Genomic DNA, 23,637 nt, shown 5'->3' with positions numbered 1-23,637 from the left:
TGGTGGCTTCCTTTTTTTGTTCCAATAGGTTCCGTTACTGTATGCTGAATTTTTTTTGTCATTTTTTTACAGCTTGTTTTTAAATACTTAAAATAAAAACATTCAAATTACCAGGTTTTTTTTTTCTCTTGTGTGGCCATCACCAGCCTTGTGTTTGGGACTTGTATGTTCCCCATTTTAAAGTCCTATCAAAAGGAACGCCCTGTTTGGCCGATTGTACATTTTATTTGTCATGTTGAGACTGGTGTAACAGAAGTACTCGAAGCCTTTGTGGTGGCTTCCTGCAGGATGTCTGTGTCCCACCTTTTGTTTCGATTTTGATGGATGTGTCCACCGGCGAGTGACTACAGTCTCGTGCCGCCTGCGGACCAATCGCGACCGTCCTGATTGCAACGAGGGACAACAGTTCAGTGGGAGATGGCGCCCAGCTCGAAATCCGAAAAGGGTGATGGCAAACAGAAAGCTCAAAGAAAACACAAAGACCATGTCGTGAAGCTTCTCATGCGTGGGAAGGTAGGAATGACACAACGGAACGTGTGGCATAAAACGGGAAAAGAGCGCTCACGGTTTATGTAGGAGCGCTTCAGTGAAAGCCTTGTTTTCCAGTAACGTTAGCTTCTGAGGCTAGCTGCTAACTAGCTCGGCGGCTAAGTAACGGCTAATGGCAGGCATGTTGCTAATTAGCTAATGCTACAAGTATGACAACATTGAGTGTCCTGCTTTCTGGCGATAAATGTCCTTTTTATGTGGTTTGCTAACAGTCTCGTAGACATCTGAATTGATAGTTTTAGCGTGCTAGCTATTAAAGCCAATGGTAGACACCTTTTGTGTTGTATTAGAACGTGTAAGCTCAGTCGGCGTTAGCTTCGGCTAAACCACAGTAGCAACTTTCAGTACGTTACTCCACAGCTCGTACATGTATCGTTAACCCTCAGCCGTCAGATATAACGTTAATCCTTGAATAGTTTCACTTAATAGACAACTGATGTATGGGTTCAAACTTTTTTTAAGTACTCAGGTGTTTATGTGCAGGGCGCTGAAAGACGCTGAATTTCCTGTGTAGTTTGTACCATCACTGAAATGGCCACTGCGTTAAGACTGCAAGGCTTATATATTTTAAACACATTTCTATGCTTCATGTTGCAGTATGTACGTTGTCTACATTTGTATCCACTCTTGTCTGTCCTGCAGCTGTCAGGACAGTTTTCTCAGCGCCTGTTCAGGAAGCTACCACCTCGAGTCTGTGTCCCATTAAAGAACATTGTCAGCGAGGAGTTCCTGAGAGCAGGGTCAGTGTGTGTCTTTACTAAATGGATTTGATATTAAGCACCTTGTACAGCCGTTCACCTTGTTCAGCTCACTGATAGCATTTCAACCCAGGGTTGTTGATGCTCTGTCTAGATCCAGCTGGTAGGGATCCACTGATAGACCTATCCTCTCCCAATACACATACCTAAGCTCAGGATGTCTGTTTTCAGGGGAGTCAGACAGCTGGAGGCCAGGAATTGCAGCCCTAATGAATGTAACTGATACAATTTTGTAATGTAACTGATTAATATGTATGCCGACCCAATCTGCTTTATATTCACTGCACCATTAATCTGATGTATCAGAAGGTGCATTTCTACCTGCTAGTGATTCAGAGTGATTTGCCATGTGCAGTGTTTTTTGAGCCGAGGTATGAATTACAGTAGTGCCTCACTTTTTTGGTTCCAGGCATATCTTTCTTGGTTTCACCAAATGTGGCCGTTACGTTCTATCCTATACCAGCGACTGTGGGGAAGACGACGATTTCTCTTTTTACACCTACCATCTCTATTGGTGGGAGTTCAACCTGCACAGTAGACTCAAACAGGTAAAGGGCAAGGACATTTATTCACTAGAACCTTAATGTGATCCATCCTGCAGATTCACATGTAAACTATGGCTGCAACTAACTAAATTGTCATCAATCTGTTGATCATTTTCTCGATTAATCGATTAGTTGTCAGGTCCTTAAAATGGCAGAAAATTGTGGAAAATGTTGATCAGTGTTTTTCAGAGCCCAAGATGATGTCCTCAAATGATTTGTTTTGTACAAAACCCAAAGATATCAGTTTACTCTCAGAGGAGTAAATAAACCAGAAAATAGTAACAAGAAGCTGGAATAAGAATTTTGGCTTTTTCTTAAAAAAATGGCTTGATTGTCAAAATAGTTGCAGATTAATTTAATGGTTGAAAACTAATCAATTAAACTACTTAAAGTTGCAGCTCTAATGTAAGCAGAGGACTGTTTGGATGCAGTACCATATCCTCCTGTGAGAATTGTGACTTTAATGTGTAGAGATCTTGTTCTTTGTCTCATATCTGCTTATTCTCTTCAGGTGCATCATGTGCGTCTGTTTGCAGGAGAGGAAATCTACAGCGACCTCTACCTGACTGTGTGTGAGTGGCCAAATGACCACTCCAAAATTGTCATCTTTGGCTTCAAGTAAGGAATAATAAACACATCGATCAGCAGCCACATGGAGCTGATTCAGTTTAAGCCAAAAGTATTGTTATTTCAGTGTGTATGTTCAGTGTGATAAGTCATTTTGTGTGCGTGTGTGGTTCCACCTGCCAGTACGCGCAGTTCAAGCTCCGTTCTGATGAACTTAATGATGAGTGATGAAAACAATAGAGACATATACATCACCATCGCCTCCATGCCTCCTCCTAAGCCTTGCTCCTTCTGCTGCCCAGTTCCCTCAGCCACTACCATACGTACAGGTAAACACACACAAAGGTTCACTATGTTACTGTTCTCACTGCCTCACTCTCATCCAACTTCATCCTTTTCTCTCCCCAGGAAGCGGTGAGTGTCTGGAGCATGGCTATGTGCTCAACAGCAGGTACCAGGTGGTGTACCCGTTCCCGACTTTCCAGCCAGCTTTCCAGCTGAAGAAGGATCAGGTCATCCTGTTAAACACTAGCTACTCTCTAGTGGCCTGCGGCATCTCACTCTGTCCAGGTAACAAGTGATCGACGGATACAAGTTTTTCAATTGTAGATGCCGATATTTAGAGAGCGGGGGATCGATGGTCAATATATAATGCTGTTATCAAAACAAAGAAAAGCATTATTCTATTGTTCTATGCAGAGTATAATCTAAAATACATTGATATGTTAGCCATATTTTATTAATTAATGAAATAGAAATATACATTGGGTTCTGCTGTAGATTTCAGGAGGTGACTGGTGTTTACGGGAGAGTGGGGTACAGTTTGTTAGAAGTAATGTCATTTCAACTGCATTATTATTACAGTAACATCATATATTTAGAATGGTTTTAGATTAGCTGTCATTTAGGGTGGGAGAAATGTGTTAACATTTAGCCCCATCACTCAGCTGACCAGTTTTATTTTCATATATATTCTCTCGCTCGCTCACATAATAGTGCTTTTCTTAAAATCAGACTATGCATTTAAGACATCATATATTAGACTTTGCCTCCAGATACAATGTAATACACACAGAACAGATTGGCCCATCTACAGAAGGATTTATATTTGGTGGGAGGAGGGAACAACTTGTTCACACCAGGTGAACAAAGGCCAGACAGTTCTGACGTGCTCGTCTCTGTTGTGCCTCAGGGGACAAATTAGTTCCACTGTGTCACACATAATAACTGATTGTTATACTTAATACTTTCATTCTTAATAATCCATGTCTGTAAGATTTTCATTATCAGGCTGATGTTATAGCCTGATTTCAGCATCAGGTCTTTTTTCAGTTACATCTTTTTATTTGTCTCTCGTAGGTAAGCAGAGTCAGTCATCGCAGATCCTTTACACAAAGAGAGCAGCTCTGTCAAGTCCAGCCTCCACATCTTTTTCCTCCACCTCCTCGGCCTCTTCTTCCTCGCTACCTCAGGGGTCTCCAGAAAGCCGACTGCCACCCAGTAGACCTGCTCCAATTCCCTCATCTCCTAACCAGTCCCAAGCAGCCGTGCGAGCCCGGGAGTTTGCAGCCGACCTCTTCAGGCGCGCCCAGGGAGGAGGAGGGGTGGGGGGAGAAAACGAAGGCCAGACAGAAAGGAGAACAGTTGATGGTGCTGTAAAAGAGGCAGCGCAGATACCAGGAGACAAAGGGATAACTGTAGGGACTCGCAGAGAGGAGGAGGAGGATTGTAGAGAGAGGAGGGAGGAGGAGACACGGACTAGTTTACCTCAGGTGTCAGCATCAGGCGGGAGTCACAGTTTGCCACAGTGCTCTGAACAAGTGATGTCTCCCTCTTCCTCATCACCTGCATCCCCTCCGACCCCGTACTCATGCCAGGAGGCCGGGCCCTGCGAGCCTGGATATGTCAACTATTCATGCCTGCACTTCTGCCTCCAACAGCCAGGGGCAGCAGAACAGAATACAGAAGGTAAGAGAAAGAGGAAGACGCAGAACGAGCAGTTTAAAAAAAAAAAAAAAAAAACTCTCCTCAGGTCACGTCTGAAGTGGCTGACCAGCATTTTTCCTCTCCGTTTCTGTGTCTCCAGGTTATGAGGACGATAAAGTTCAGCTACCTTTCACAGTCACCGACCTTAAAGGACGGAACCTGCAGCTTGTCACCGAGCCACACAATGGACAGGTGTGTGTTTGTGCTAGTATGTCTGGCCAGAAACACTGCATCAATTATATCAAGGTGTCCTACCTGTCCTGGAAATATAGGCATCAACAGTCAGTAATCAGCTGCAGGCCTTTATCTCAGAGCATCATCAGTCTGGTCTTACAGACAAACCACATCTCACATGGGTTGTTAATTTCTAGTTTAGACGAGAAGAAACATTGCGGGCTACAGTTGATCATTCTTTACTTCTTGACTTTTACCTTGGTAAAAATTTAACTTTTTAAAGATGTGTGTTCCCCCTCGCAGAGTGTGTGTGTGGAGCAGTTGACTCTAGATTTCGAGTATCTTATCAATGAGGTGATCAGGAGCGATGCTGCCTGGGCCCCTCAGTTCTGCTCCTTCAGCGACTATGATGTTGTGATATTAGAGGTCAGTCTTTTTAACTTTTAGTCTCTTTCTCATCATCTTCACGTCTGACACAGTTGTGCTGCAGCACTTATCAAACCAGTGTGTCTTTGTGGAGGAATTGTAGTGTGTTGGAATAATACACTGCTTTCTTCCCTCCAATTTGGTGTCACAAATAAACATACGTGCGTGTGTGTGTGTATACACATGTTTGTTTACTTTGTTTCATGTACTACATTTGCAACAGCAAATTTTTTTATATATATTTTTTTTCTGAGCTGGAAAAAAAATAATAAAGAGGAACATTTTGCATTTGAACTGGAGATAATGTGTGTGTGTGTGTTGTGCATCAGGTGTGTCCTGAAACCAACACTGTGATGATCAACATTGGTCTGCTGTTACTGGCCTTCTCCAATTCGGATGAGGAGCACTGCAGGTACTTGTCCTAAATAAACCTAAAGCCTCTTTAGCCGTACATCTGCCACTTTGTTCTTTCCTCGCTAAGTGTACTTTTCTGCTTTGTTTTTGTTACCAGGCCAAACACGTACCATTCCAACCTGCAGGTCAGCTGGGACCTGAACACAGGTGTGTGTTGCACCGTGGGTGTTGGTGACCTTACAGAGGTCAAAGGTCAGACCAGGTGAGGAACTACTGATACCCACTCTCTCACACACAACTTTCTGTCTGTCTCCCTTTTTGTTGTTAGGCTCTGTTTAGTTCTGGTGTGTTCAAGGTGTCAATCTTTATTTCTCTCGTCAGTGGGAGTGTGTGGAGCTCTTACAGGAAGTCCTGTGTGAACACGGTGATGAAGTGGTTGGTGCCTGAGAGCAGCTCCCGCTACATTAACCGCATGACCAACGAAGCTCTACACAAAGGTGAGTTATATTCACATTTGTGCATGCTTTTGGCATCCTGATATCTACCACAGCCCCTCCCACGCAGACCGAATACTCTCTCAGTATGTTGTCCAGATGAGGATTATCATTCATCCAGGTCAAAGAGCAAGTCAGAAGTCAAATAAAACTGGATTAGACCAACGGCTTTTGACTTTTGGTGTCTGGATCTGTAACAACTGGGGAGTATTTTGTGTACATGGAAATATAATACCTCTATTAAAAGCAGGATACAAACTCGAGTATTACCAGAAAGGTCCCGGTGTTTGTGCAAGTGACAACACACACTTACTTGCACCTTTTGGCTTCGCAGTATATACTGTGCGGAAAGCTTATTTGTAATTGTTACAAGAAATTTGTTTGCATTTATGCAAGTTTTTATGAAAAACAGCCAAATATAACTTGGATTGCTATTAAGGATGCACCGAAATGAGAATTCTTGGTCAAAACCTAATATAATGGAAAAACTTTACTGAACACAGAACAAAGTTTTTCACATTTTTTTCCATTTATTTTTCCCTTTTTACCATTGCATGAATTAAAAAGTCCAAATGTGCTTATTACTCAGCGTTTCCCACAGGATTTGGAGCGATTATGGTGGGTGGGTGCGAGGCCCAAGAGGGTCCGGTAAAGTAAATTACATGTGTCCATTTACTTTTAATGTACACATGTAATATGTTTTATACTTTCTGTGAATATAATCCAATTAATCTTATTCCCATACTGTATAGACACCTTATTTTTGAAAACCGGACGTTGTTGTATCCTCTCCACATTCATCAAGTCTGACCCAATTTGATAAATAATGTTGTATGTGGTTCTCGTTTCGCGTAACATGAAGACTTCATAGCCTGTCTTCAGGTAGGACTCTCATACTGCAACACTTAGATTTGTGAAGAGAAACTGACGGTAATGGTAGGATAAAGTTGCTAACCTGCCTGTCTGGTCGCACTGGTCCATTTCAGTGTATTTACCATGAAGGCTTGAATACGTATGCACTCAAAATTTAGGTGCGGCTAGCTTAATTGCCTTCTCAGAAACGAGTGACAAACACTCAAAAGTTGTTCAGACCGTTTGTTGCCTTTTCTAAGAAGTCAGCCACAGATGGAGTAGATGTGCTAGGAGGCAATTCATCAGAACAGTTTCTGAAAATGGCGATTTTTGCGTCTTTCTCAGACGCTTTAAAATGCTTCCACTCTGCTGACTAGTGTTGCAGTCAAGACCGCCCAAACCGAGACAAGACCAAGACTTTTAGGGGCTGAGACCAAGACAGAGGGAGGGCGAGACAGAGTCAAGACTAAGACCAGCTCCCCACAATACGTGATACACAATAAAATGTGGAACAAGCTCATAGGTACTTCTCATATTGATCTGAAAGCTCTACATTCCCATTAAAACACCCACATACAAACACTAAGAGCTGAAATCAACGTAAGCATTGCAATTGCCGGGAGGGGTGACAGTCGTTAACGGTAACACATTTTAATTGGGGTTAGTGGTTGTATTTGAAGCAGTACGTTTTTACATCCAATGAAAGTTAGGATATTAACAAATAAATCAGATGATGCAAAAGCAATTTATTGATATTCCCAAAGTTATGGTCTTGACTGGTCTTGAAATAAAATCCCGAGTCATCAATGTCCAAGACCGAGACCAGACCGAGTACAAATGCAGTCGAGTCCTAGACAAGACCATCAAAAAGTTCTCACATTTTCTTGGCTTACTGGGGCAGTTTAATAGAATGGTAACACCTGTGTTTTTACTACTATGACACACTACTTATATCACCATGTCTGCTATGGAAATTACATTAACCAGGGACCGTGAAACCAAAGCATCGAAATGGAATTTAGCCAACAATCATTTTATTATTTATACTGCTTTTCTTACTGTGATGCATCAAAATGTCTTCAATGAAAAAGGCCTTGTTGATGATTTGAAGTAGTCAGATAAATTCAGTAGTAGTACTTAGTATTAGTGTTCTTTAAGTTTCATTGAAGTTTCATCAATCTGAGCGGCACAGTTTTTTATTTTTTTTATTTTAGTAAATTCTCAGGAGGTATCATCAGTGCTGTGTGGATCCCAGGCATAAAGAAACATGGGGTTGTCAGGGTCCCATCCTCTATTGGAAGTTTTAAAGTGCTTGCAGAATGCGAAATTCAAATCTCACTCATCTTCTCGCCTGTAGGCTCGTCCCTGCAAGTGTTGGCAGATAGCGACCGATGTACCTGGATTGTATTATGAAGAAAGAAGACGTGCCACAAGTGTCAATGTAACAAACAAAAGCACACACACACTTCGACGTGGCCAGCTCAACCTTAATCTGAGCAAAACTGCACCTGCTCAGTGACTATGCTTTGGTAAAGCAGTTAAAACACGTGTCAAACTCAGCAAATAATGCTGTAGTTGAAATACTGTAAAGATTCCTTTTTTTTTTTTTTTTTTTTTTTTTTGTCTTTTTTAGGTGGTCTGTGTTTAATTTTACAGGTTTCATCTTTTAAATTTTTGTAAATGTGTACTGTATCATTGCTACCACCAAAACCAAGAGCTGGACTGAATGAAGATTTAGTTTTTTTGTTTTTATACATAAAGGTGTACTGTTATAGTAGCATGAGTGTTTCTTGTTTTTGCGTGTCTGTAACTGAACGTATGCAATATCTGCACCTGTGATGTTCATAAGGGAATTTCATCCAGACTGTAGGTGTGTGTATGTATGGGTGTGTGCATGTTTTGTGTGTATGAAATGATTCTGACAGATTCTGCTGCTTCTAAACCAGTTGTTTCCTCAGCTGGCCACAACCAGTTCAGTCTAGCTGTGTTGATTTATAAGGCTGCAGAGTTTAAAATGAGACAAATTGAACCCAGTACTCAATTACTTGACTTTTTTGACCTCATGTGACGGATGTAGAGACTTGTTGGAGTCACATGCTCAACTGGTAGACATCAGGTTGTATGTTTACTGGCTTGGAAGTAATACCATGTTCTGTTGGGATATTTTGTTAAAATAAAATGTTTAAAAGTCTTTTGTGAGTCTGTATTAAGAACTGGACGCATTCTGAAAACAGTACAGCGTAGGTCAGTGGTTCCTGGGATCATGAGATAATAAACTGGATAGGACAACAGAAAGAATTCTACAACACTGTTAATGATTCTTACTAACTTCTGATGGGTTGCTGGGGAACACCACTGACTTGAAGTGTATCCACTTGTAAATGTATGCACAAGTTGCCCACCACATGCTGCTTCAATGGCTTTAAAAGCATTTAGCAATGTTATACACCCAGGTGATGTTTAGCACATGCATGTTTGCTAATACATTTACATCTGCATGCTGATCATATCAGCTGCTTACAGTTCCAGTGGATTCCTGTTTTGAAATGTGTGATGTAACTTAGGCAGGGATTTTGTTTTGTTTTGGTTCAGACCATAGAAGTGGTCCAAGACTGGATTCAGCAGTGCTTTCTGCTTACCAATCACCTTGCGTCAGTGAACCTCCAGGTCCAAATTGCAGCGGGGTGTTTGGGTCCCGTTACACTTGCTTGTAAGTTCAGTTTTTGCTTTATTTCTCAGGAATTACTGGATAATTTTATCTCCAAAAGCTTCTAAAAGTAATTCAAATAAAACAAGCAAGATGAACCAGTCACTGCTTGAACTGGTTAAACAATGGTAACATGTGACAAGCGGTCCCAGACTTCATTTTAAAGGGGCACTCCACCAGTTTTTGTTTACTGTCCGCATCACGAGGAGTACTACTCAGCCTGTAAAACAGATGCATAATGTCTTCTGTGGCTCTGGAGTTTTAGTTTGAAAATATAAATCTAATCATGTCATCAAGGTTAACTCTGCTTATGCTTCACATTTTAATATTTCTGCAATACAATCTGTAGGTTTGACAGAAGTGGGCAGTGAGGGTCCAACAGAAAGATGCTATTGAGTTGCATTATGGGTAATGTAGGATCCAGCAGTTGTGGAGCCTGAACCATACAGACTAAAAGTCAGGATATCTCAGTCTCTACTGCTTTGATCTCGTGAGTTTCTGACTTTATAGATAACAATACTACATGGCTGGAGGTCCCCTTTACCTCTGATAACGTGGCTGCGCAAAGACCAAGAACTCAAAAAAGAGTCTGGCACAAGTTGAGAGCAATCACATCCTTTTAGTTAACAGTGAGAATAAAGCTACAAACGTTGATCACAGGTTTAAGTACAAAGGTATTCAGAATAACACCAGGAGGAACTATTTTAGAAAAGGTTCAGCAGCACAAGCTAAGGACAGAATCACAACGTTGCAGTTAGCAGTTGATTTTATTTTTCAAGTCAGATTTTGTATTCTGCCCTCAGCATATGAATACATGTAAATATATACTTGTTTTCTATTTAGTGCTCTTTGGTAGTCAGACCATCCTGAAGGACATCCCACTACTACCATTATAATATGTATGTTTTCTTTTCAGTCCCAAAGTCCAGGCTGCTGGTTGAGCATGTGCTCTTTGGAATGGGTCCATCTAGAAAGTCACCATATTCACATGCTTGGCTCATCATCATCACAATAAAAATATAGTTCAATAATCTGGATGGTGGACATACCACAACATATTTCTTAAGGCAATAATGGTTAAGCAACATACAAATAGTCTGGATATATGACAGTGTTGACAAAAGGTACATAATATAGGATCTACAAAATGTTTAACAGTGATACCCAGAAAAAAACCCTCTACTTTAACACTACAAAAACTTTGAGACAGCAGCAGCTGGTACGTAGGTCGCCATGGATGTAGTAAGTTCTGCTGATTAGGTGGGATAAGCTTTGGCCTTGTCATGTGGCCCATTGTGTGTGTGTGTGTGTGTGTGTGTGTGTGTGTGTGTGTGTAAAAAGAGATTATAAGCTTGAAAGAATGGATGGATGATGAATAGGGTGGATGGATTTAAGAACAGCAAACTGGGCAGAATCATCACAACAAAGCTTGACAGTCACCATCTCAGATTTTTGTTTTCTCCACAGCTAGTAAAAGTTCATGACAACACCGAGACTACTACACAGGACCATCATTTATTAACCCATCAACACAGTATATATAGAATACAAGATGTGGCTAGAAATCTCTCAAAGGCACAGGGTATCTGTTAATTGGCCAAATTAACAACAAATAAAAAGCACAATATGGCATCGACAAATAGTCCACGTGTCAACAAAGTCCACTGTGCGGTATCATTCCAGATGCTACTCTGATGTTAAAAAAAAATTATATTTCAGACAGTGGCGTTCATTAAAGTCCAGCTCCCCTGCATAGTCATCGCTTTAAAAGGCAAGGTGAGTGATTTCTTTGAGTTTAGAGTACAATGAAGAACACTAGCTTCTTCTCATCTCTCCACAGCTATTAGGTCAGTGGTTTACACACACACACACACACACTACAGCTTAGGCTGGACAGCTGTGGCTACTGACATCTAGCCACTGGATAAGACAGGGAAGGCACGGGGAACATGGGAAGAGTGTCAAATGATTGGGTGAAGGCAAAGAGGAAAAACAATGGCAGCACAAAAGTACAGAGTAAAAAATTGGCAAAGGGCTCTCTCACACGCTTGCACACACACACACCAGACGACCACACACAACACCACTTGTTTGCAAACCAGGAGCATACACACAGGCGACAGGACGGGATGACTTACTTGAACTTAAAGCAAAGGTGAGAGTGAAATGAGCGCGTGTGAGATAATTACACAAATGAGCGGCTAAGGTGTTGTGCTGTGGGTCTCAGTCAGAGTGTGCAGATTTAAACTCGTCCTGGGCTGCTTGGCGGGCGGCTCCATCAGCTCCTTCTCGTCACTGACCGCACTCAGAGAGCTGGACTGCAGCACCAGGTCTCCGGTCTCGTCCTCGCTCTCCTCTTCCTCATCGTCCTCTTCTTCTTCTGATGGAGAGAGACAGTGAGATGACTTTAAGTTACACGATAACAGAGGCTGGAGCAAAACCTGAAACTAACTGTATTTGTAAGGACAACCACACTCACCTTTCTCCAGGTCTGGAGAGATCCGGCTCTTGACGGTGCTGGCAAACTGCAACACAGCGTAAGGATCAGAAATCATATATAAAAACATTTATCATCGAGTGCAGACTGTAGGATGTGAGCGACTGTATATGTGAACATGTGGACATACTTCTCCCATGACCGCAATGGGTGTCACTCCTTTAGCCTGGGCCACCCTGTGTTCTATCAGATAGTACATATACTCATCATACAGCAAGCGGATCAGGTGAAAGGAGCCAAAACTGGCAGCACTGCGCAGAGTCAGGTCCCGGATTACCATAGAACTGGTGAGAAAACAGGGAAAATAAAGACATTTCTATTAAATGTAAAAACCAAATACTCTTATACAACACGTTTTTCCCTTTCCCCTCACCTATAGAAGGACCAGTTGAGCAGGAAGACCTTGGCAGCCTTTGGTAGGGCAACAGGGTTGTGCTCGTAGGGCTTTAGGGCCTCAGAGACAACACTGTCCAGCCAGGTAGCCCACTGCTCCAGAGAGTTTTGCTGCTGCAAAGTCATTTTAAAGTCTTGCTCCAGCCGCTGTACCACACGGTCCTCACACTGACACACCCAGGATGCCTGCTCCTGAGGGGGACACGGGCGGACAGTGTCAGGGTTATACTCTATTTCATCTAAAACACCAACGCACAGCAATAGATGGGAAAAGGGAACGGAGGGAGACAGTAGTGCCAACCTGTACGTTGGTGAAATCAACCCGGTTGAGGTCTGAGAGCATCTGGTTGATCTGGGCTGAATTCTGGAGGACGGCACGGGCCGCCTGGGCCAGGTGGTTCAGGCTGGTATAGCGGCGCAGCGTCTGGGAGAAGGAGCATACACACACCACCTGTAGGACAGAGGGAAAAGAAAGAATGAAGGGCGCTGTAATAAGATGTCAGGAAGGAGCTCAGTTCAAGCAGTGGACTGAAGTGCATCTTGGGTTTTCACAAACCTCACAAGAGGACAGCAAACTTGTGTAAATGCATGTCAAGACACACCATCAAATATAATAAAAACTGGTCACTCGAGACATTTTGTAAGAAACTATAATACAAATACCTTTATGCGAACCATCTCTTCTGGGATGTTCATCATGGCGCCGGTCAACCAATTCTCTAGACTTTTGGCAAAGTTACGGATAGCCTGAGTTAAGGCACCTGACATGGATGGTGGTAGAGAGAAGAAAGAGAGGGAAATGGGTTTAATTTTACATTTAAACACACAGGTGTGTATCAGAAGGTAAAACATCTGAACTTGCCCCCAGATGAAAAGACCACTGTTCCCTCACCTTTCCAGGCTGGCATGCTGTACGCCTGCCAAAAGAATGCCTCACTAAACACTTTAATATACATACAGGGCTCTGACAAGCCTAACTTACTAGGGATGGGTCTCAGTACATCAGGGATGAGGATCTCCACCAGAGTCTGGTAGAGCAGGTTGTCGCACTCTTTCGTCCAGTGCAGCACTGGCTCAAACTTACACAGCACCACCAGGCACGATTTGGGCAGACGCTTCTCCGACTCATTGTGTCTGGAGGAGCGCACGAGACATATGTGACAGAGGGGGAGACAGACCGTTCACAATCAGTTACAGAGGTGGATGTGATATGTATGCTCATATTTCTTTCATCTGGTTGTTTTAGCGTGTCTGTGACACTTACAGGTTGAGTGATTCTGTATCACTGCTCTGGCTGAACCTCCAGAAGGATTTCCACAGTGTCTCCACAAGAGTGAACTGAAGGTTGACCATCACGTCCATTATGGCCTGTTGGGGTCACACATAACATCACAGAGGTCTCTAAACGGTCTTCACACCTCTGGCATCTTGATTGCTTGACATTTTCATTGGAAAGAATGTTTTGTTCCACTAGAATTAGTAAAGAGATTGGTGTCTTTTAGCACTTCACACTTATGTGCTATAAAATTCCACTTCAGCTTTGACACCAGGCAGTTATTAAAGCTGGATTTTAACAGTAAATACATCGAGGGCTGTGACCCGTGTATGCGGACAGGGAACAAAGCTAGCTTGTAATCCAGAGTGTCATAATCAGCATGTGTGTCCTGTTTTTTTGTCGATGACTGCCTACCTCGCAGTGTTCTCTGTAGAGAGTCTGAAAGGCCTTGAGGTGTTCTAAAAGGATCCCATCAGGCAGGGCTCGATCTTGCAGATCAATTTCCACAAAGTCCGGCAGTGGCCTTGATGCCTCTACACAAGATACAGAGATGCAGAGTAACAGAGAAACAGTAAGATCTTCAATTACACATGTCAGATCCAATCCTCAATCACTACCAACAGTGTTCATTTCTTTTTTAATAAAATCATATAATAAGTGTATTGCTAGAAAAAAAACAACCAAACAGGTTTTACAGTGTGCAGGTGTTGCTCACCCAGAAACTGCTGATACTGTTGCACCTGTGCTGAAATATCACAGAGTGCCGCCGCCTGCTGACCAATCCCCGATGTCCCGTTGGTGATACCCTGTGTCTTCTGAACTGGCTTTATCCTACTGGACAGAGCAGCCATCAGTCAGGGAAGACAGGGAGAGAGAGAGAGATGCAGCTTATGTTGCAGTTGGAGCACTTGGGGTAGGCAACGTTGGAGAACCAAGGGACAGCTAGATATCAAACTGAAAAATTCCCAGCCCCTCCCTTCAGGCCTCACTCCAAACCCACTCTTAGGTAGGCCAGCCAATCATTTGAATGTTTATTATAGTCCTGAAACAGCCACAGATATAATTTTTTTTTCATTTTTTGCATCAGAGCATTTGATTTATTGATTGATGTGGGGGTGTAAAGAGAATTTCAACAAATATGACAAAAGTGCTTCTGAAATAAATTGCCAACCCCAGCTTTAAAACAACCTGCAATAACATCATAAGCAAAGCAACTATTACATGTTGTTGTTTAAATGGATCTTGTACAACAAAGATGCACGTTTGGCATCTTGGCATAGTGTGTCTGAATGTGGAAAGCTCAAGATAGATGTGCAAATGAACCCAAAATGCAGTGAGGACACAGAATTAAAGACATCAAATCATGGGAGAGGCATTTTACACAATCTTATATTTACAACCAGATGTCACAACTGAAATGACAAATGTCACCCACAGGGATACAAGTACGTGGTTACGTCCTGATACCTGTTTTTCTGTGAGAAAGGCTGTTGCCTCATTGCCATGTGCTGTTGTTCATCCATCAGTCTAAGCAGAGGGGAACCAGATTTGATCCGAAGACCATAGTAGTGGTACTTAGAGTTCCCTCTGAAACACACACAAAGAGTTATGACAATGCCCTGAGGTGCTTCTGCATCAAAATCAGTGTGTGTGTGTGTGTGTGTGTGTGTGTGTGTGTGTGTGTTTGTATACCTGGTCCCTAATCTCCGTGTACGTAGCCCCATGAAGACAGACCTGATGAGTTTGCCAAATGATGCAGCGTTAACAGGTTCCAGTTTCTGCTCCTGGCAATGCAGCAGGTAGTGGTAGTAGAGGGTGCAGCGAGGTAAACTCACCCCCTCCGCCCCCTCATAGTTATCACACAGCCACTGCACCTAAGGGAGATGCATGCACGGTCACAGAATTAAATTTTCTGAACTTTCATAAGTAATGCATTTTTCACTTTGAATTTAAGTACTCACAGTAGCAGGTGGGGCACGAGAGTTAGGGCTAGAATAACTCTGTCCTCCTCCTCCTCCACCTGCTGCAGCCCCTCCTCCTAACACATAACCTCCCTGAATTACGTAGCCTTCTCCACCCGCAGCTGCTCCCCCACTATTGGCCCCTGCTGTCGCCACGGAAACCGGCTGCGAGGTCACAGAGCCGGTGATGTCTGACTCAGAGCTGGGCGTGGCCTCGTAGTAGGTGGAAGAGGAGGTGGGAGGGGTCTGGGAGTAGAGGGGCGAGTCTGAGAAAGGGTAGTTGTTCGATCGACTGGACAGGAAATGACAGACAGACAAAAACATTAAAAAAAATGATCAGGCACACTTGCGTGACCAGGAAAGTTGCACAGTGTGTGTGACTGTGTGTGTGTGTGTGTGTGTGAGCAATCTATGTCTATGGGATATGCAACATGCACACATAGCACTCACATGGTGGGTGTGGTAAAAGTCGCATCTCCCCCTCCGTCCACATACTGCACCTGGCCAGAGAACACATGCTCCACCTGAACAACAAGCAAACAGGAGACTTAAAGCAGCAGCACTTGAGGGCAACAAGCTGTAAAGACATATATATATATATATATATATATATATATATATATATATATACACACACACACACACACACACATACATACACACACCTTATATTGTTGTTACACCAAACATGTTAGCAACCAGTAATCTATATACAAATCCAGCAACATTAGCATTCAGTTGGAGTTGTGTTTCTGTCTACCTGATGAATATAAGCTCTTCACTCTTCTTTTGGCCCTGTTTCTGGTCTCCACCAACTCTTGTGGTACTCTTTAGCTGCTGAATGCTCTACAATGTTCACCAGCTAGTCACTAGCTTTGACTGTGTGTGTTATTATGTGCAGGGCAGGTATTGTATAATATGTGTTTATTGTACATGTTTGTAATGTTTCTGTTTTTGTTACCCGTCTAGGGACTTTGGGTGTAAATGAGCATTTTAGCTAAACTCCGGCATGTTTACATCTTTTATTTTTACACTGATGTTCATTAACATGCTCTGTCCCTATAAAATAAACAAATAAAGAAAAAGGTTTTCAGAGGTTTTTGGCTGAAAACAGCTGCCTGCTGAAAACAAAATGCTTCAGAGTGATGAGTGAACCCAAACAATGACATCGAAGGTAGTAAAAACTAAAACAATGAGTGAAAAGATGCTAAAATGCTCTGTAAAAGTGAGGAGAACTGCAGAGTTGGAAATGAATCCTCCTGGGGTCAAAAATTATAGATGAGAGCAGTTTAGTCTTTCCCAGACATAATGCTTGAAACAAACAAACAGCAATGAACAGAGAAGAGTAAAGCTTGATGAATATCAAACAATTTTCTTTGAATATTACATAAACCACATCCACAATTGTGCCTGCTCCATAACAGCAGGCACAACTGTGAAAAGAAACCTGTTGACCATCTTTATTGTTATACATGAATGGAAGCCAAGTTTGTTGATTGTGTTTTTTGATAGACGTGATGGTCCATAACAGCTCATTCACTCACACAGGTAGACAGCACGACCTGCCAGTGTTCAAGGACATGTCAGACAGCCTGAGGAGGCTGTAGTGAGAGTGAGGGATGAGCATGAGGAAACGAAAGAGAGGATGTGATGGAAGGGAAAAGACATGCATCCTACATCCCTCTTTCTATCTGCCTGTAACACTGGACAAAGCCAAGCATGATCATTTACGCTTTAATTGATTGTATTTATGGTATATTCTCTTATATCATAAGAGGAAACTTTTGTGTGTCTGTTTACCTCCTGGTTAATGTGCACAGACTGTAGGTTGTTGATGTGGCCAGGCTGAATCCTCTTGGCTGCCTGTGACACCGCCTGCAACACTGACCTCTGCTGGTGAGTAACGCCAGAGTGTCAGATAGAGCTTTGGGTGCTAGACCATTAGTTATGACTTGCTCCTACACAGTCAAACAACACATTCATGGGGTTTGTGTGTATGTTTGCATCTTACCTGTTGGGCGGTCTGCACTGGTTGGACCACCTGAGTAGGAACACCGGGGGCAGGTGGGCTGGAGTCTGACAGACTGTCGTTGGAGTGAACAGAGCCCTCTAGGGATGGCAGGGTGAGGGAGAGAGGTTTTGTAAGATGATCAAACAAATCTCAACAGAAAAGCCAGCCACCATTTTCATAAGCTCAGTACTCACGACATACTGCTTCCAAATCGTAATAACAGCCATCGCAGAACATCCTGCAACAATGTGTATTTTTTGTTCAGCTGAGGAGAGACTGATACTAGGGAGGATGAAGAGTGTGTCTGCCCAACCCTCATTTCATCCTTATATATTGCATGCAGGAGGACAACCTTGGACAGCTAATCTCCCCAGATGGAGAGAGAAATCACTCCATCTTGTAAACATGCAGATCAGATGAGAGAGGGAAATGAGAGATACATGAAGGATGGTGGATAGAGAGAGAAAACAGAGGATGGGTAGGCAGAGGAGAGGATAATAATCACTTCCTTGTATCCGGCAGGTAAGAAAATATTTTAATTTTGCCGTCTTGCACTGTCCAACTGTGCTGCTCTTACTTCAGCCTGGGTTAAACCTCTGTAAACATACCAATAGTTACACATGGGCCAAGTTAACACTTGAGCCACCACTCAATTTAATTTGCATTATCATAATGGGGTCTCTACCCAAATGTTTGTACAGTTTGAAAAAGTTAGTAACTTTTTAGTTAAACAACTTTTAATTCTTCCCAAAAGATAATTCAAAAGCGATCGATACAGTAATTTCCGGTATTTTTAAACCTGGGATTTTTGCATATTTTGGGGTTGAAATGACTAGTAGGTACAAAAAGTTTTTGAATCCATGCAGAAGATAGCTTCAGCCAGCAGCTGCGTTCCAGCTACAGTGGCTGCAACATGTTCCTTTGGGGCCATTTTGCACATCAAACTTACATCCACAAAATGTGCTTCTTTTTGCCACCGACAGGCTCAGTCCGTTACACGAGGTGCCTTTAACATCACAGAAAGGATCCCTACGAGTTACTCCCGGTGACACCCTTTGTTTTAACAGGAAGTAGAAGTCTCGCTTACGAACAATTCTCGCTCTGAAATCTTGTGAGAGGCGAGTTGTTGCAGGCAGACAACGACGGAAACTTGAGTTAGAGTTGGAGGGAGGAGTTTTTTTTGTGTTGGAGTAATGTTGGGAAATAAAGTCTTGCTAGCAGCTCCCGTATGTACACAAACTCCTCTCCCTTATGCAACAACTCACCTCTCATGAGATTTTACAGCGTGACTGAGTCCGGTTAAAAACAAAGGGTGTCACTGGTAGGGCCCAGGTTTAAAAATACCGAAATTATCCTTTTATAAATACGTTATCATCAGAGTTTACATGGTGTTTGCCACAGGCTGATTGCTGGCTAAATATCTAATTAGTCAGCTCTGTCTGGTGGCAACTTCTATACCTACATTTCTGGATTTGAAGGGAAAGGTCTACTGACTGAACAAACTAATGAAGGCGGTGTCAATCACAACATCCTAACCAACCAAATCGTCTTGACATTACAGGTATTTTTAATACAGGTCTATATACACTAAAATTATTTGATTAGTTGATTAATTGTGAAAATTTTAACTATTATTTTCTTCAATTACCTATACATAAATTAAGTTTTTTATCACATGAAAATATCAAGGATAATGTCAAACATTTGTTGGTTACAGGAGCAACAAAAAGCAGTGTTAAGACATCTAAATGGGCTTTGGGAAAATGTGGTGGACATTTGTGGGGTTTTTTTGTTTGTTTGTTTTTCCATTTTATAGGTGAAATCATCAATTGATTAACCAATGAGATAACAACAAGATGTGTTAAGTGATAATGAAATCATATTCAATTAGAAGATTTCTTTTATAATTTCTCCCAGTTTCTCAGGTAAATGCATGACGCTGTAAAGTGTACCCTTTCTTAAAATCGAGTGAGCTACTTTTAACAGCCCGACCTCCTTTATGCAAGGCTGCAAAATTAATTTCTACAAAGTTACTGTCATTGTTAACAGGCTGAAAAGACTTTTATCACCATTTTATATCTTCTGTTTTGTTGTTCTAAAGAAGCAGAAGTTAGAAGAAGAAGTTACAGTATTAAAACTTTGTGTACAGTTATGCTGTATTCAATGGAAACACTGTAGCCTGTTATCATAAATGTGTGTACAAAAAAGTACAATAGCTGAAGTGTAGCATCTTACATGAAGCAGGACTACTGCATACCTGTGCTGAGTAGAACCTTTTTACTACAGTCCATGTCCCCTATATGAGGGAATGCCAGGTTTTATTAGTCTAACTAATAAAAGTCTAACTAATTAGCTAACTTAGTAGTCCTACTTCATGAGTATGAAACAAGCTCCAGGCCTGTGAGTCTCTCCTTCTGGGTGAGAGTGCAGAGTGTTACTTGACACTAGCAGGCAAAAAGATCTACGAATAGATGGCCTTAAAATAAACACACAGGCAGACACCAGTGCAAGGGTCAAGGGTCAATTCGCTCTCATTTCCACTAGTTAACCCTAGTTAAAATACTAAATAATTTCTTCATGACCGAGCACTTGTTTTTTAAATTAAGGATACATTTTGAAAAAGCAATGGTCTAAATTAATTTGAATGTCTGGAAAAAGGTCCAAAGCATTGTTAGCACACATTACATTATTTACCAGAGAAACTGGCTTATGTAATTTTTGTACCACTGTAGGAATAGCAAACTTAAAGCCATGTTGATGCAATATAATTTAAAAAAATCCTCATTATACCACCAACTCTGTATAACAGCAGAAACAGCAGAGCAGAAGTGAAGTCAGGTCCATCCATCAGCCATCCATGCTCCCACGTTCGGGACTATGCAGCCTAGCAACCAAGTCCATCAGCTTATTTTGTCCTCATAATATATGCACCACCCAACTAGACAGGCAAACTACATCAGGGTTTTTCTGATCCTGGTGGGACTTATCTTCATTCAAGCCATCTAATCGAGACATTTTAAAGATTAAATGCAATTTGGTATGGCAGAAAACCTGTAACCTACATGACCACAAACACTGGACTAACATCATCATCATCACAATAACTAATATATGCAGTTATGCACAAATGTAGTCACATAATTCCTAATGTGTTTGGATATCACTGGAACATGTTTTTGAGGCAGCTGGGGCTAAAGCTAGTGATGGCCGGCCCCAAACTACACAAATTCCATAGTATTTCTGTTAAAATGTTGATGAGCAAGAGAAGTGCAGGCTTAAGAAAAAGAAAAGAAAAAGGCTGTGCACTGGATGCACATATAGCTGCTAAAATAATTATCTAGGTCAATTAATATAGTGAACGGTTTATATTTTTATTATTGATTTGTTGTGCTTGTTATTTATCAAGTTAAAATAATCGAGGCATCATCCAATTTACTTAATGTATCCGACCAATAGTCGAAAACCTAAAAATATTAAATTTACAATGATATCAGACAGACAAAAACAGGAAGTCTTCACATTTGAGAATGAGCAAATATTTGGGTATTTTCCTTGACTTAAAGAATTACAATAGTTGAGAATTTATTTTCTGTCGATTAACAAATGGATTCATTGTTTCAGCAATATTAGATACCACTTTGATTTTACCTTTTGTATACACAAGTAAGAAATGTTAAGAAATCCTGATGGGCCTGGCAACTGAAGACAAGCATTCATGATCATTCTTCATATGTTTAGACAAAGATGTTTACACAGTTCTCCCCCACACTGTTTGGTGACTAGACAAACTGCCATTCATAAAACTGCCATTCTCAAACCTTGTTTACACCCTAGATACAGACTTGCAGGACAAACTGAAGCTTGCCATATTGTGCCCTCCTCCTGCTTATGTCAGTTAGAAAATGTGTATTATTTGTTTGTGCAAAGTCATGTATTATGTAGGTATGCGCCAGTCATTCGTCAGGTCCTCACCTGTAACAGTGACAATGATGTACTGCGGCGAGCTGCTCTGACCATTACTCTTCTGGACCGTAGAGTGCTGGATGTCAGGGGTCACATAGTGCTGTGTAGTAGCAGTCAGAACCACTGCCTTCTGGCTCTGGGCGGGCGGCGCTTGAGAACAAAGTGCATCCGGTCCCGGTTTTGAGGCCGCAGCTGATTGATTAGATGGTGCAATGGTTCCAGAGGTTGGTGGGATCTCGGGCAGGAAGTGTGCCGTCTTTGCGGACGAGGGTGTGGTGGCGGCAGGCGTTGCTATGGTTACCGTGTTGGCCTGCTGAGGCTGAAGGTCCTTCGAGTATCCAGAAGTTGCCATGGCAACCAATGCTCTACTAGGCACTACTTCTGTGGATAAAAAATGACGAAAGGGCTGCAAACATACATAGCTTCACACTTGTTGGCATACTATTTCACCTATGTTTTGGCCACACAGACCTGGTGTGTGTACATGAGTGTGTGTGCGCGTGCGTGTGCACGTGTGTGTGTGTGGAGAACATAAACCTGAGGAGGAAGTAGGGCTTTTGTCTAAGACTAAGCAGTAATCTAGAGCTTTTCCTGTTTAGTCCAGTATGACACACAGGGCAATCTTAAGCACCATAAATAAAGCAATGAATAATATTTTTTAATCTAAAACAAGGTTCACTGATCATGACGGTGTCAAGTGAAATAACTGACTAAACTAAGTAACTAAACTGACTAACTAAAGATGAGAAAATATGCGACCATGGATAGTTCCTGGTATTACCATCTGGAAATAAACTAATTTTAATCAGTGAACCCACTGTTAGGCCATCCCACTGGACGTTAAGCCACTCCTGTGTAAACCAACACGGCAAACAAAACAATCAGATGATCATCCGGCACACCGTGTTCACGGGAGTGACCTGCCGAATTCAATGACACACCAAAAACTTTTTCAAAGTCACAAAACGATTTTGAGACATACAACAATCATATCCCAGTTGTTTAGATATCATAAACAGTTGCGTGAGCAGCTTCTCGCGTATGTTTTTGTATTTAATGTTTCCAGAGAGCTTGCTTGAAAAGTGAGTTGAGAAAGCGACAGTGAGCTTCCCCGAGCTAGCAGCTCACGTTGACTTGTGACGTTAAAGCGATCTAGCTAGTTCCTAGTAACTCGTGTTGGCTAGGGCAATACATCTATGACCACGCCACCGATCACGTGTCATTATAATTTAATCGTAATCGAAACTGTTAACAAACAGCCTGAACATTTTAACAAAATAGCTTTTAAAAAGTACGATAGGCACTAACAACACACCCGCCATCTTGTGCGCTTATCACAGCTCTGACATCGCCATAACAACGGTCTGCATGCGAAAGAAGCCACTTTCATCTCCGACTCACGCGACCACTTTCACGTCAAAGCCGACAACTGTACAAACAAGCACACGCATTTAACTACGATAAAATACAATTATAATTCTGGTATGTTTTACTTCTTCACCTCTAGTTTATCCCAGTATTATCCTTTTTTAGCCGTTCAAGTGTTTTCCTTAGATTTACGTTGTTATTGTTGACTCCCGTTGCTTGGTTCTTGTCACCAGGACTACCGTGACTATGGCGCCTTGCCTTCACCGGGGCAACTGTTGCTACCGTCTCGTTATCGCCCTGCCCTACACTAAATGCTGATTGGCTGACTCGGGAGGTGGTCGCAGCGTCATTACAACAACCGACCGTTGATTGGTAGAAACTGCCTGTCTGTCACTTTCATGAGAGTCTAACGTCAAACGACCACTTCTAGTGTTACTTTCGTGATAGCTCAAGCAGAAAGGTAGAAAATGATGGGACGTCATTCACCGCCTCTTATCACTGACCCGGCTGATATAAATCGTTAATATTGGGGTGGCGATGGGACAGTGGATAACACACGTACCTTTGTAGTGGGAGACCAGGGTTCGTTTCACACTGCAACATATCCACCAATTTGTCCCTGATCAAGACACTTAACCCTGGTTCTCTGACATATATAGTAATTGTAAGTCTCTTGGCTAAATGAATCGAAATAAATAAAAGAAAGAGATTTTAAAAAAGCAAACAAAACACATCTTACATTGAAAATATGTTTTG

General features: G+C 42.0%; 2 protein-coding genes across 7 annotated transcripts; one reads left to right on the top strand and one right to left on the bottom strand.

Moving 5' to 3' along the window:
- Positions 1–417: 417 nt before the first annotated feature.
- dcaf15 (DDB1 and CUL4 associated factor 15) lies at positions 418–8,896 on the top strand. The gene is made up of 13 exons (XM_038714073.1): positions 418–513; positions 1,192–1,289; positions 1,717–1,855; positions 2,364–2,470; positions 2,603–2,748; positions 2,828–2,989; positions 3,779–4,387; positions 4,506–4,597; positions 4,883–5,005; positions 5,335–5,417; positions 5,517–5,621; positions 5,741–5,856; positions 8,063–8,896. Exons 1-13 carry the CDS (start codon positions 418–420, stop codon positions 8,116–8,118), a joined length of 1,932 nt encoding a protein of 643 aa, XP_038570001.1. The 3' UTR covers positions 8,119–8,896.
- Positions 8,897–10,160: 1,264 nt separating this feature from the next.
- On the bottom strand, positions 10,161–23,168 carry rfx1b (regulatory factor X, 1b (influences HLA class II expression)). Of its 6 annotated transcripts, none has more exons than XM_038714066.1 (18): positions 23,015–23,168; positions 21,523–21,894; positions 17,551–17,648; positions 17,340–17,432; positions 15,990–16,063; positions 15,540–15,831; positions 15,271–15,452; positions 15,046–15,165; positions 14,294–14,412; positions 13,993–14,111; positions 13,567–13,670; positions 13,285–13,436; positions 12,966–13,063; positions 12,604–12,753; positions 12,283–12,494; positions 12,040–12,193; positions 11,892–11,937; positions 10,161–11,792 (listed from the first exon to the last, which is right to left on the bottom strand). In XM_038714066.1, the coding sequence occupies exons 2-18, from the start codon at positions 21,863–21,865 to the stop codon at positions 11,614–11,616; spliced, it is 2,535 nt and encodes an 844-aa protein (XP_038569994.1). In that variant the 5' UTR covers positions 21,866–21,894; positions 23,015–23,168; the 3' UTR covers positions 10,161–11,613. The 6 variants fall into 6 exon arrangements, with proteins under 6 accessions (XP_038569994.1, XP_038569996.1, XP_038569997.1 ...); XM_038714068.1 differs by having other exon boundaries at positions 14,294–14,409; XM_038714069.1 differs by having other exon boundaries at positions 17,340–17,429.
- Positions 23,169–23,637: the final 469 nt, after the last annotated feature.

This window comes from Micropterus salmoides, unplaced genomic scaffold, assembly GCF_014851395.1.
Source record: "Micropterus salmoides isolate LMB-PRFRI ecotype aquatic unplaced genomic scaffold, ASM1485139v1 Ms_hic_scaffold_12, whole genome shotgun sequence".
NCBI classification, from domain to species: Eukaryota; Metazoa; Chordata; class Actinopteri; order Centrarchiformes; family Centrarchidae; genus Micropterus; species Micropterus salmoides.
Note: the sequence above shows the minus strand (reverse complement) of the source record. Positions and strands in the feature narration are given on the sequence as shown.

What these genes read in the sequence shown, in the direction of transcription:
- rfx1b (XM_038714066.1), bottom strand. Translation starts at nt 21,865, where the DNA reads ATGGCAACTTCTGGATACTCGAAGGACCTTCAGCCTCAGCAGGCCAAC. An exon ending in CTGTGCACATTAACCAGGAG is followed by an intron (nt 16,064 to 17,339) that starts GTAAACAGACAC and finishes CTTGTTGTTCAG; the next exon opens with GTGGAGCATGTGTTCTCTGG. An exon ending in CCATTGCGGTCATGGGAGAA is followed by an intron (nt 11,938 to 12,039) that starts GTATGTCCACAT and finishes GCTGTGTTGCAG; the next exon opens with TTTGCCAGCACCGTCAAGAG.
- dcaf15 (XM_038714073.1), top strand. Translation starts at nt 418, where the DNA reads ATGGCGCCCAGCTCGAAATCCGAAAAGGGTGATGGCAAACAGAAAGCT. An exon ending in AGCTTCTCATGCGTGGGAAG is followed by an intron (nt 514 to 1,191) that starts GTAGGAATGACA and finishes TCTGTCCTGCAG; the next exon opens with CTGTCAGGACAGTTTTCTCA. An exon ending in TGCACAGTAGACTCAAACAG is followed by an intron (nt 1,856 to 2,363) that starts GTAAAGGGCAAG and finishes TATTCTCTTCAG; the next exon opens with GTGCATCATGTGCGTCTGTT.